The sequence below is a fragment of the Sminthopsis crassicaudata genome, chromosome 6 (genome assembly GCF_048593235.1).
Source record: "Sminthopsis crassicaudata isolate SCR6 chromosome 6, ASM4859323v1, whole genome shotgun sequence".
Classification (NCBI taxonomy): domain Eukaryota; kingdom Metazoa; phylum Chordata; class Mammalia; order Dasyuromorphia; family Dasyuridae; genus Sminthopsis; species Sminthopsis crassicaudata.
The window spans coordinates 152,181,058-152,195,778 of NC_133622.1; the positions used below are offsets into that span (position 1 = coordinate 152,181,058).

At 31.5% G+C, this 14,721-nt stretch overlaps 1 protein-coding gene across 4 annotated transcripts in view; it reads left to right on the top strand.

The window, feature by feature from the left end:
- Positions 1–9,786, top strand: part of ABCG2 (ATP binding cassette subfamily G member 2 (JR blood group)) — a 72,738-nt gene extending 62,952 nt beyond the window's left edge. For all 4 annotated transcript variants that reach the window (XM_074274839.1, XM_074274837.1, XM_074274836.1 and 1 more), the window contains 4 exons: positions 941–1,095; positions 1,291–1,380; positions 6,840–6,925; positions 9,213–9,786. In XM_074274839.1, the coding sequence (XP_074130940.1) occupies positions 941–1,095; positions 1,291–1,380; positions 6,840–6,925; positions 9,213–9,360 (479 nt within the window). In that variant the 3' untranslated portion in view covers positions 9,361–9,786. The remainder of the gene's footprint in view (positions 1–940; positions 1,096–1,290; positions 1,381–6,839; positions 6,926–9,212) is intronic.
- Positions 9,787–14,721: the final 4,935 nt, after the last annotated feature.

The following is a 14,721-nucleotide window of genomic DNA, read 5'->3' on the forward strand; positions in this document are numbered from 1 at the left end:
GGTAGGGAAATGGTTCATAATCACTTTCTCAATTTCATGTTCACTCTAGGAATTTTTATTTTGCCTGTAAGACTCATTACTGATACCTCATCGTTGGGGGGTGGGAATAGTTTACCGGATAAATTTTGTTAGTCCTTGAATTTATTGTGGGAGTATATGGGAAGATACAAAGAAAGACTACCTTCTGGCACATAATTATATACCTAACATGAGAAAAACATAAAATGATATATTACCAAGATAATATGTTATGTTTGATGAAAATACCCAATTAACAAGTATTTTTTAAAATGCTTATTTTTAAAACATAAATGAAATAAAATGTAAGTTTAAAAAAAAGAGGTAAATGCCAGAGAAAAAAATATATTTCTGATTTGTATCCCCAGTCCTTGTACAGAGTGGTCATTTAATAAATGCTTATTGATGAATTAGAAAGAGCTAGGAGATAGGGTTTTCTGGCATTTTTTTTTTTTTAACGTATCAGATATGATCTTGGACAAATCCACAGATCTCTTCAGTGTCTTCAGTGGTAAAGGGGATTCCTAAGTGATCTTACATAACAATAACAACTGGCATTTATTTAACATTTTATGGCTTGAGAAGTGCTTTGCACACATTGTTCCATTTGACTCTTACAATATCCATGTGAGATAAGATCCCATAGAGATCTTTGTTCTTGTTTAAAGATTAGGAAGGTTCACACTGATAAAGTAACTTGTCCTCAGCCACTCAACTACAAAATTCCTATATGAAAATGAAGACAAGGATAGTAGGCCTTTGCTAATTAATATTATGTAATATAATGTTTAATATAACACAACATAATATAATTAATATGTTATAGAACATGTTATATTTTATTAAATTATATTCTATTCTGTCTCAAAAACACGTTGTAAACAGCTTGGATTGTTTTCCTGTTTTTTTTTCCCATTCTAAGGACTGAAACAGGAAGTTGGGGCCTTCTTCATCATGATGTTCACTCTGATGATGGTTTCGTATACTGCCAGTTCTATGGCTCTAGCTATTGCTGCTGGTCAGAGTGTAGTGTCTGTGGCCAATATTTTGATGACCATCTCGTTTGTTTTCATGATGGTGAGTGGGACTCATCATTGCATGACTGTGGGGGGGGTTGTTTTGTTTTAGTCTTTAATAATAAGTATTAGGATATAACCTGGTAAAGAAAAGATTGGAAAGACCATTCCATACAAATATATAGCTAAGTATCTGAAATCCATTTCTTGTGACATGAGCCTAAAATTGTGTCTTTTCTTGCCTTTTTTTTTGTAGATATTTGCAGGGTTATTAGTAAATCTCCGAACTATTGTGCCTTGGCTTTCATGGCTACAGTATTTCAGCATTCCTCGATATGGTTATACAGTAAGTGTTACTTTTTTTCTTTGTTGTAATTGAAATACTGGTCTTCATTGTAGTAAATCTGAAATTAGGAAACCATACTGACAAAAATCAAAATCACCTTCAGTTCTCTATGGAATTAGACTGTTCTCTCTTTACATTTTTATGAAATTCATATTAAGGAAGTGAGTTTAAAACTGAAGTCACATATCCGGTGCTTCTTTGCCTTACGGACCTTGATTCTAATACTTGTTAGGGTGGGAAAGTGTGGTTTGACTACAAAGGCTGGGAAACCCAATATATTTTAAAATTAATACTCATAAATCAAAGTAAAAGGAAAATACCTATATTACAAAATATTTATAGAAACTCTTTTCATGGTGGTAAAAAAAAAAGTGGAAATTTAATTGGGGGAATGACTGAACAAGTGATATGTGATTGTGATGGAATACTACTGTGCTGTGATAAATGATGAAGGAGATGATTTTAGAAAAACCTGGGGAGACTTATAAACTGATGCAAACTAAAATGAGTAGAATTAAAAGGAACACCATTACAAATATTTTAAAATTTTCTTTCCTTAAATGTTTCTCCAATACATTTGAAAATATTTTAATATTCATCCTAAAATTTTGAGTTCCAAATTCACTCCCTTCTTTCTACTCTTTCTCCACACCTTGAGAAGGCTGGCAATAAGATATCAATATTATATTTGAAGTCATGTAAAACTTACTTGCGTATTAGCCTTACTACAAAAGAAAAATAAAATTCAAAAAGTATATTTTATTAAATGTGATTTTTATTTTGTTGTGGTTCAATAAGGGTTCATTTAATATTTCTACTTTTCTGCATTTGTTTGTGAAACTTCTGTGTTGTGTAATGATCAGTTTTTGTGAATGTGCCATGGTATTCCCATTCATTTTTCTCCAGAGATCAAGCATTTCTCACTTTTCTAAAATTTTGCTCATTTTCTTAATTTAGTTTTGTTTATTTTATGGTTAGATTTATCTAGCTCTGAGAGGGGCAAATTGACATCCCCTGTGAGTATAGTTTTATCCTATTTTTCTTCTTGGAAATAATTTAACTTTTTTAAAAAAATATGGATGTTATACTGTTTTGGTCTACATAATATGTATATGTTTAGTATTGATCCCTGCTTCATTGTCTATGATATCTTTTATTAAGAAGTAGTTTTCCTGATAATCTTTTAAAATTAGACCCTATTTTTTTTTGCTTTGTCTGAGATTATGATTTTCAAGCTCTGCGTTTTCTCTTACCTCCTTTGAAACATAATGAATTTTGCTTCAGTCTTTTTATTTTAACCCGACATGTATCTGTTTTAAGTGTATTTCCTGCAAACAATATATTATTAGAATACTGTTTTCTAATCCATTCTGCAATCTGCTTCTGTTTTATGGGTGGATTGTAATCCGTTCACAATTATGCTTTCCCTCCATCTTGTTTTCTTCTATTTATTCTGTCTCTCTTTTTGTCCTGTTCTTTCTTAAAAGTTTGTGTTGCTCCTGTCCATTGCCTTCCTATATCCATTCTCCCTTTTATTACCCATTCCTTTCTTTTATTCCCTTCTCCTCTTTCCTGTTTGGAAAGGTAGATTTCTTATCCAGTGGGGGGTGTGTGTGTGTGTGTGTGTGTGTGTGTGTGTGTGTGTGTGTGTGTGTGTGTTTGTAATTTTGTCTCTCCTCATTGAACCATTTTAGATGAGAGTAGGATTTAAATGTTGCCTACCATTTCCCTCCCTATTTCCCCTCCACTGTCAAAAGTTCTTCTTTGTGTTCTTGTTTTATATGAGATAATTTCCCCCATTCTTCTCTTCCTCTTCTTCCTCTCTCTTTCCCACTCAAAATTTTTTTTTGAGATTGTCCCAATGTAATTGACTCCCTTCTTCTGTTGCCCTTGTATATGGAGAGTCCTCATTACATTAAAAATAAGGTTCTTACCTTTTTATCACCTGCCTATGTGGGAACATTTATTTAAGTCTCCTATGATTTTCTTTCATGTTTAATTTTTTATGCTTCTCTTGAATCTTATATTTGAATATCACATTTTCTATTTTGATTTGGTCTTTTCTTCAAGAATGCTTGAAATCATTAAATACTATTTTTCTCTTGAATAATTACACTCACTTTTGCTTGCTAGGCGATTCTTGTTTGTAATCTTAGCTCCTTTGCCTTCCAGAATATCATATTCCAAGCCCTCTGATCTTTAATGTAGAAGCTGCAAAATCTTGTGTTTTCCTGACTGTGGCACCACGATATTTGAACTGTTTCTTTCTGCCTGCGTACACTGTTTTCTCCTTGACCTGGGAGCTCTGGAATTTGACTATAATATTCCTGGGAGCTTTCATTTTGGAATCTCTTTCAGGAGGTGACTGGTGGATTCTTTCAATTTCTGTTTCTGTATTGGGTTTAGTACTGGATGATTTTTTTTTTGTCAACTCCATTTTTTATAACCCTTTACAAAGTACAATTCAAGGGCAAATAGTCAAATGGAAGTAGGGGACCTAAGAAGCATTAGCACTTGAAAATAAGATTGGCAGCAGAAAAATTGGGCAAATTTGAGTCAGATAGAAGAATTCTTTCAAAAATATAAACTGCCTAGATTATCAGTAGAGAATATCAAGATAAGTTTTTGGTTTTTTTTTTTAAGAAAAAAAGAAATTGAATAAACCATAAATGACCTTCCTAAGAAAAAAGCATCAGGACCAAATGGTATATACAAGTGAATTCTATCAAACATTTAAAGATGAACCAATTCCAATATTAAACAAATTATTTTAAATAATAGGCAAATAAGGAATCCTACCAAACTGCTTTTAGAAACAAATGTGTTTTAAACCAAGAAGAGAAAACACAGACAAAAATATTATAGGTTATTTTCATTGATGAATATGGATGCAAAAACACTTAAGTAAAATATTAGTTTCTATACAATAATATTTCACAAATATATACATTGTGATCAAGTGGGATTTATACCCTGAATTCAGGGATGATTTAACCTGGGGAATATAATTGATTAATACAACATAAGTGATTATATTAATCACAAAAGTTATATGATTATATCAATAAAAGCAATAAAAAGCATTTAATATAATGCTTCTATTTATTTCTATTCTATAAGTTTCTATTAAAAACATTTCAAAGGATTTTTCAAAGGATTAAGGATTTTTCCTTAAGATAAAAAAAAATCTACCTTTTTGTTTATTTATAGTATTTTATTTTTCCAAATACATGCAAATACAGTTTTCAAAATTGACTTTGCAAAAACCTTGTGAAGAACCTTAAACCATCAGCAAGCATCATTTATAATAGAATAAGCTAGAAGCCTTCCTGGGAAGATTAGGAGCAAAACAAGAATGCTCATTATCACCAATATTGTTAAAAATTGTACTAAAAATGGAAGCCATAGCAATAAGATAAGAAAATGAAATTGAAGTAAGCAGAATGGACAATGGGGGTAGTAAAACTGTCTCTTTTTCCAGACAATATAATGATATATTTGAAAAATCTTAGAAACTCAGCTAAAAGGTTAGTTGAAACAATTAATTTTAGCAAAGAAGCAGATAAAATTAAGCCACAAAGATCATAAGCATTTCTATATGTCATCAATAAAATCCTTCAATAAGAGATAGTAAAGAGTTATCCCATTTAAAATTACCGCAGACAGCTTAAAATATTTGAAATTTACCTGCTAAGACAAACTTCAGGAACTATATGAACATGATTATAAAATTGTATGAATAATGATTCATACAAATTAAATCAGATTTAAATTATTAGAGAAATATTAATTGTTCATGGGTGGGCTGAACTAATTGATAAAAACAATTATTCTACCTAAACTTACTATTTTATTCAATGCCATCCCATTTAAATTACAAAAATAAAATTACTGAGCTAGAAAAAAATAAAATTTTATTTGGAAGAACAAAAGGCCAAGAATATCAAAGGAATTAATGAAAAAAATATAAAGGAAAGAAGGCTAGCAGTACTAGGTCTAGAATAGTATTATAAGTATGTCAAAACTAGGGAGTACTGACTAAGTAGAAGAAATGTAAATTAGTGGTATAAAGTAACAAAATATACAGTAGTAAATGATTAATTTTGTATTTTGACAGATGTAAGGATTTAAACTTTTGGGTTAAGAAATCACTATTTGGTAAAAAATTGTTGGGAAAACTAGGAAACATTATGAAAGAAACTAGGTATAGGCCAGTATCTTAGATATTTACCAAAATAATGTGAAAATGAATACATATAAAGGAAGTAAATTAAGAGAATGTGGATTTATTAATATTCCAAACTTATGGATAGAAGAATTTACAAATAAACAGAAAATAGAATTGTGGGATGTAAAATGGATAAGTTTGAGCATGTTAAATCAAAAAGGTTTTTTTCTTTTTTCTTTTTTTTTTTTTAACAAATAAAACCAATGTAACCAAGATTAGAAGGAAAACAGAAAATTGTGGATTTTAATTTCTCAAATAAGTCTTATATCTTAAAAATATAGAGAGCTTGTCAAATTTAAAATGTCATTTCCCAATTGATATTTAATCAAAGGACATAAACAGGAAGTTTTTGGATGAAATAATCAGAGATCTATATAGTCATCTGAAAAAATATTCAATCAACATTGATTAGAGATATGTAAATTAAAACAACATTGAAAATATCATCTTACATCTCTCAGATTGGCTAAAATAATTAAAAGGAGAAATATTGGAGGGGATGGGGAAAGATCAGAACACTAATAATGTGTTTGGTAAAACTAGGAACCATCCAACATTTTGTAAAACAATCTGGAATTGCTCAAAGATATCTTTATATTTATAGTAGTGTTTATGTTGGCAAAAACTGGAAACTGAGAGAATATGAATTAATCAGTGATAGAATACTACTGTGTTATAAGAAATGATGAGCAGATTAATTTTAGAAAAACATGGAAAAAACTTGTGTGAAATAATGAAGAGTGAAGTGAAAGATCCAAAAGAACATTAGCTACAGCAACAATATTGTTCAAAGAGTAACTGTGGACAACTAAGCTCATTCTCAGTGTTATAAATATTCAGATCAACTACAGCCTCAATGAACGAAAATACTATTCACCTCTAGAGTTAAAACTGATAAATAGAAGCTTGCATAATATGATTTTATATGTGTATGTACGAATGTGTGTGTGTGTGTGTGTGAGAGAGAGAGAGAGAGAGAGAGAGAGAGAGAGAGAGAGAGAGAGAGAGAGAGAGAGAGAGAGTATAATGTTGGCTTTTTCAAGTGCGACGGTTGGGAAAAAGGATGGGAATAACATGGAATTTAAAATGTAACAAAAATAAAACTTTTAAAAATGAATGTTAAGAGAAAAATTAATTATACTCTTTATTAAAAATATGGAGACTATGAAGGTAAATCACTTGGAAATATTGAATCTTGACTATTTTAACCATTTCTTTTTTTATGTCATAGGCTCTGCAACATAATGAATTTCTTGGCCTAAACTTTTGTCCCAATGACAACACAACAATTTCAAACAATACCTGTAAATATGCAGTGTAAGTCTGTGTGCTAATTGCCATTATATTACTTTTTCCAAAGTCTAGATTTTATCCAAGTTATTTTAGTAAAAAAAAATCATTTTTTAATGTATAAAACATTCTTTAACTTACCATGTTTTGAGAAACAAATTTATATACTTAACCCAGCCTTGAAAATGAACATAAAATGCAATGTTGCCCACAATTATTTGAGCACCAATTCTGTGCTTAGGACTATACTAGGTACCATAGTACAGTTTTATTAGATGTGGAGATGTGATTATACTTTCAAGAACCTTACTATCCAGATAGCAAAATAAATAAAATCAACTTTGTTTACTACTGGCCTGACAGAAATAATGGTCTAGTCCCAGGCACAAGACAGAGCTGATTTAAGTACATTTCAAGCAATAATTACCTTAGTTCCTGCCTCTAGGGAAAAAAATTAAAATTAAAAAAAGGGAAGACATCTTTCAATAGACAGATTTGTCATACAGAAATTCAGGATGATTTTCCATGCAAAGGTTTCTCCTGTGTCTGTCTGAAGGCATTAAAATATTTAAAAGAAATTCAGCTCAAGCAAAAATTTCATTTTTAAAAATTCACTTCTATGAGATATAATTTTTTGAGGTTATTGTACTTGATTAAATAATTTGCAGCATGTCATATTTATTGATTACTCATAGTATTTTTAGTTATGTAAAGAATATAGGGGCAACCAAGATAATACTTTCTAGGATTAATTTATTGCTCAGAAAAGAGGGCAATAGGAACATGGTATATTGAATAGAAACTTGCTTGCTTTTCATTGTTAACCTAGTGTATACTGATGGATGAACTGATCAATCTTTCATCATGCATTTTTAAGCATCTATTTTTTATATACTTGTGTATTTGGGAGATGATATAATAGCTAATATTTCTATAGAATTTATTATGCACCATACGCTTTGCTTCACTGCTTTACAATTATTACCTTATTTGATCCTCACACCAAACCCTGCGAGGCAAGTGCTGTTTATTATTCCCATTTTTCCAGTGAGGAAACGGAGACAGACAGATTCATTGACTGCTGAGGGAGTCACACACAGCTAGTTATGTGTCTTAATCTTGATTTAAACTCAGGTCTTCCTGACTTCAGCCCCAGTATTTTGCTACTGTGCATCTATTTGCCTATATGTGTACATACACAGAGTAAATATAAGGTTATTTCTTGGGGCATAAGACCAACTGGGGCAATTTGAGAAGACTTTCTACAAGCGTTGTTGTAATCAATTCAGAAGATCTAAGTTTGAAATTTGCTGTGATTGGGCTATTCATTTAAGAGTTTCTGAATCTTGTTTCCTCATTCATAAAATTCAGATAATCTTTTAATGTTAATTGTAAGGATTAAATACAAAAATAAGTGTAAAATCTTATAAATGACAAACTACTATCGTTAGGATTTTTAAAAAATCATCATCTCTTTTGGACATAGATCCTTGAAAGTCTTTTTATATTTTCAAATAAAAGTGATATAAAATACAAATATATCACTAAAACATAAAAATAAAAGCAACTTAAAAGGTCAATAAAATGTCGAGAGAAAAAATATTTAGAGCTAGAAGAAGCGTTAGAGCTTAACCTTTTTTCATGTGACATGTTGGTGTGTGGCCAGCTTTCTATATACTTTAAAAAGTATGATTTTAAAAATATTTGTAGAAATTTCACTTTTAGAAAAGAAAGTGGGGGAAGTATGGAGAAAAAAAGACTGTACTTGTAATTATTTTGAAGATATTTATATTGATCAGGTATACTGATACATGCCTGTAATCTGTAACTGAAAGCTGGAATTATTGGATTTCTTTAGAGTAGTGAGACCCTGAGAATAGGGTAGATGGGGAATCAGGAATAGTAGCCCAGGTTGGAATAAGTCCAGTATTCTGTGTCTTATTAGCTGTGATTTCAGGCCTATGAATAAATACTGTTCAAACAACTTATGTAAGATAGGAAGACACTTAGCTTCCCTTCCCCCAAAAGTACTGGTAGGCTAATTTTCATCCTTGGTTAAATTTTTTTTTTAGCTTCCTTAGTGTATAATTCCACTAGGTCAGGGGAAACTTGCTTAAAAAACTAAACCATTCATTTCCCTATTTGAAGGCTAGTGTTGTTACAAAATATCTAATCATTTGGGTGACAACGGGCATTTTCTCAGGTTCTGTGAATGGATGTTGATTCTTAATGACTATCTTGCACTGTGTGATGAAGGCAAAGGTATTGCTGCCCAGGTGACTAAAAGCCTTTTCCTGTTCATGTTGGATTTCAGGTGCTCTGGAGAAGACTTCCTGAGTAACCAAGGGATTGACCTGTCTCCATGGGGCTTGTGGCAGAACCATGTTGCTTTAGCCTGTATGATCGTCATCTTCCTTACCATCGCCTACCTGAAATTGTTGTTTCTGAAGAAGTTTTCATAAAGAATTTTGTGAGATACACAGTGCGATTCAGTCTCACAAAGTATTTATTGTAAAATGTTCATTATTTGAGCTTTTATTGTTAAAGAATTACTCACATTTAAATTGGATTTAATTTTACTGTGATTAACAGTTTATGTTCATTATAAAGGTGTTGAAGAAATTGTTTTTGCAATATTGTAATCTTTGAAAGAAATATCAACATAAGCTAATAATATTATATATAATTTTATATGTTCATAGAAACTAGTATAACTACATAACACTAGCATAACTCATTGATCTGGCACTGAGTAAATGATAAACCATAAGTATTGACATTTCTACAATGTCAACTCTGAAATGTCTTGGAACATTAGGTTTTATATGTTTGGACTTGTGACAGTGGACCAACTATTGCTGTTTAATAATAAACTTATTAAACAAGAATTAAACTTGATATTTTTCTCTGGATTAATAGTACCTAGAAAACTTGTAAAAAAAAGGCTTTGCATTGTGGAAAGATTGAAAGAGAAAATGAAGAATGGAGATTTTAGCTTTGCTGCTCATTAATTGGGCAAATTACTTATTGAGAATTTATTAAATACCTATTCTGGTGTTTTGTCAGGTGTTGTAGATAAAAATGAGATAGTCCTTATGTACAATGAATTTACATTCTATTGGTGAAGACAAAGGACCTCTTGAGAGGGGAAGGTGGTGTTTGTACCTTATTGGGATGGGATTTCCTTACAGGGCAGTGGCAGAAACAACCTAGAAGGGAGACCTTGGAAGCTTTGATTATATGAGGAATATAGAGAAGAGAGGTGAGTTAATTAGAAAGGATCATGAAGCAGAGAATGAAGGTATAGTATAGACAAAGGTTGGATAATGAAGACAGTGAGAGAATTCTTTGAAAAGTGCCATTTTACCATCTGACACATTCAAAAAATAAAAGTATAAACTAGGAAGTTATACTGATAATAGGACTTGGAGACAACAAACTATCAGTAATAATTGCTCTAAAGGCTGAGTTTGAAGAAACAATATACCAAAGTTTCTTGGGTGTAGCTATAAATCAGTCTTCAAAGGAAAATGAATATTTTAATAAACATATATTAAGAAAATAGAAAAGATTAATGAAGTAAATAATCATTTTTAAAAATTATAAAACTAATACATAAACCTAAAGTAAGTACAAAGGCTTTTTTTAAAATTTGGAAATAAATCAGGAAAGCAGAAGCTGGTTATTTGGAAAGATTAATAAAATTAAGAAACCCTAGTCAATCTGATTTAAGAGCAGAAACTCAATTCAATAAAATAACACAAGGAAGATTAAATTACATTTTAAACCAGAAGAAATAAAAAGAATAATTAGAACATTATGCAGTTATGTGCTAACAAAGATGAATACACAAATAGAGGAATATCTTCAAAAGTATAATAATGCCCAAATTATCAGATTACATAGATACCTTACCAATCTCAGAAAAGGAAATGGATCTAATGGTAAAGGAACTAACAGAAGATAAAAACAGGTCCTAATGGATTCCAGGGTGAATTCTACCAAAACATTAAAAAACAGTATCCAAACTTAATATATTATTCTTAAAAATAAAGATGAAGGGCAGAGCTAAGGTGGCAGAGAAGACCAACCCTTCATTCTGAGCTCCTTCACTTCCCTCAACCTATTTATGAAATTCAGCCTCTGATTTAGTGCTGGACTGACAGAACCCACGAATATTGGGAGTACGACACATTACCCACAGAAGATAATCTCGAGTTCACCAGAAAAGGTCTGTTTTGGGTGGGCATGGAAGGAGTCTGGACCAGGCATAGGTAGGCAGAGCAGGGATGACAGCTCACACTGAACAGAGGGTAGGGTGTGGTCTCCAGGGGCAGAAAATCTTTGGGGAGGACTCTACCACAGTGCTGGCTACCTTTCTCTGGCAGCAAGCCAGTAGGTCAGCAGAGAAGTTATAAAACATCTAAAGAGTGTACCCCAAAGTGCCTGAGAGTCAGGTCCTGGCCACACTCACAACACCAGGAGTACTCAGCATGATCCCAGCAGATCGCAGCACAGCCGCTGCCACTTCTGTTGTCTGTTGAGGAAGCTGGGTAACCCCTCTCATTGCCCCCAAAGCAGACTTCAATGTTGTGTTTTGTTTTTCTGTTTTATTTTACTTTTTTGTTAAAATGAGTAAAAAAGCAAAGCAGGAGAGCAGATTTCCAGCCCTGAGGAGACTAAAAATAGATTGTCTTTGGATGAAAACCCCAAAGGGGAATATTATCTGGTCCCCATCACAAGAGGCTCTTATAGAAGAAATTAAAAAGGATCTTAAAAGAGCTAGAAGTAGAATGGGGAAAGGAAAGGAAAACTTTGCAAAAGGGCCTTGGATAAAGCATATAACTCATTAAAACATAGAATGGAAAAAGAAAACTCCCTGAAAAACAAAATATATGAATTGGAAAAGTTAAACTATTTGCAGGAAAACAAAATTTGTGAATTGGAAAAAGAAAATAACTCTTTAAAAAAAATTGGTGAAATGGAAAAAATTCTATAGAACAAAAGAACTCATTTAAAAACTCAATTGGACAAATATGAAATTTTAAAATTGGAGAAAATAATTCATTAAAAATCAGAAACAAATGGAAATGAATGACTCAGAGCCTTCAAGAATCAATCAAGTAAAACCAAAAAAAAAAAGAAAAAACATAGAAAAAAATGTTAAATACCTTACTTGGGAAAACAGTGGACCTGGAAAATAGATCTAGGAGAGATAACTTAAGGATTATTGAACTCCCTAAAAAATTATGATGATAAAAAGAGCCTAGACACTATTTTTTTTCAGGAAATCATCAAAGGGAACTGCCCAGCTGTCATAGAATCAGAAGGCAAAATAGCCATTGAAAGAATTTATTGATCACCTACTGAAAGAGACCCTCAAAATTAATACTCTAAGGAATATTGTGGCTAAATTCCAGAACTATCAGACCAAGGAAAAAGTACTATACAAGAAGCCAGAAAAAAAAACAATTCAAAAACCAGAGAACCACAATAAGGATTACTCAGGATCTAACAGCATCCACACTAAAGGATCAAAGGGCCTGGAATCTGATATTCTGAAAGACAAAGGAACTTGGAATGCAGCCAAGAATAAATTACTCAGCTAAACTGAGAATTTTCTTCCAGGGAAGAAGATGGACATTCAATAAAACAGGTAAATTCCATTTATTTCTGATGGAAAAAAAAAAAACCAAAAACAGAACTAAACAAAAAATTTGACCTCCAAATATAGGACTCAAGAGAAGCATAAAAAGATTAAAGGAACTCTTGAGAACTGCATTTCTGTTATAAGTATACATAAAGAGTACATGTATAATTTGGTGTTTACTGTTATAATATAAAAAAGAAACTAGGGGTGGAAAGGATATTGTACCATAAATTACAATGATTTACAATGAGTAAAACTTATAAATTGGTTTTATGGAGGGGAAACAAAATTAATAAACCTTTGGTTAATTTGATTAGAAAAAAGAAGAAAAACCAAATGACAAGTATCAAAAAAGGGCGAATTCACCACCATTGAAGAGAAAATAAAAAGAAAGAAATAGGAGCTATTTTTGCCCAACTATGTGCCAATAAATCTAATATTCGAAGCGAAAAGGATGCACATTTACAAAAGTATAAATTTCCCAGATTAACAGAAGAAAAAATGTTTAACCCCATTTTAGAAAAAAAAATTAAACAAATCATCAATGAACCTCCCTTAAAACAAAATCTCTAGCCATATGGATTCTACTAAACATTTAAAGAACAATTTAATTTCATTAATACAATACTGACTGACTGGGACACTAATGCATTGTTGGTGGAGTTGTGAACTGATCCAACCATTCTGGAAAGTAATTTGGAGCTATGCTAAGGGCTCTAAAATTCTGCATACCCTTTGATCTACCAGTGTCACTATTGGGTCTGTATACCAAAGAGATTTTATGGATAGGGATACACATATGTAATAGCTTTTTGTGGTGGCAAGGAACTAGAAATTGAGGAGATGCTCATTAATTGGAGAATGGCTGAACAAATTATGGTATATGAATGTAATGGAATATTATTGTTCAATAAGAAAAGACCAGGCTGATTTTAGAAAAGTTTGTAAGGACTTAGATGAACTGATACTAAGTGAACTAAGCAGAATCAGGAGAACATTGTACACAGCAATAGCAAGATTATGTGATGATCAGCTAGGATAGATTTACTCTTCTCGGGAATATAATGATTCAATACTGTTACAATAGACTTGTTTTAGAAAATGAAGTGTGGAGACTGAATGCAGAGCAAAATATATTTTTTTCACTTTTTTGTTTGCTTTTTCTTTCTCTTGATTTTTCCTTTTTGTTCTGATTTTCTTCCATAACATGATTAATATGGAGATATATTTAATATAATTGTCATAGTTCTCAATTTACAACAATGTTAGGAGTTTCTATTCATGGATATGAATTCTATTTATAGTTAAGGAATGAGGCAGAGATTATGTGTCATGTCCAAGGTTACATAGCTAGTGTCTGAGGCTGCATTTATCATCAGTTTTTCCTGACTCTATGCCCAATGTTCTATTCACTGCTCTATATAGTTGCCTCAAGAAAATAGAGGATAAATAAATAGAAAAAAATGTTTTTGCATCACATATTTCTAATGAAAAATTAACTTACTAAGTTTACATCTAAAATGCAAAAGAGACTAGTTATATGAGGAAGAATCATTCTCCAACAAGCAGTAACAGTGCATGAACATGAAACCCTCAAAAGAGATGTCATAAAAGTCATAAAAATATTTAAAACTACTAATTAAATGCAAATTTAAACAATTCTGACATTCTGATACCTATTAAATTGGTAACAACAAAATAAAATTGAAAACTCCAGTGTTTATATGAATGTGCTCTAACAATTACTAATGGAATTGTGAAATGGTCCAAACTTTTGGGAATATAATATGGGGAATTTGGGAATTTGGGAAGGTAATTCTTATTACCCAATGAGAATTATAAAACTGCCTAGACTTAGTATTCATCCTATTAGGACTAATCAATTAAATAATAAATATTAAGCATCTACATTGTGCTAGCCACTTTGCTAAGTTCTGAGAATAAGTCATAAGACAGTTCCTAGAATCAAGAAACTCCCAATCTAATGGTGGGGGGGAGACAACATGTAAGCAATTATATATAGGGAAAAGTATATATGTGAAGGCAAATTAGGTCTTCTTTTGCTGCAATTCTTATCTAACCTTTGATCACTGAATGTGTTATCTCAGACAAACTAAGACCTAAGAAAGAATGTAGCTTTAAAAAGCCAAGGTCTTCCCCTACATTCAAGGCC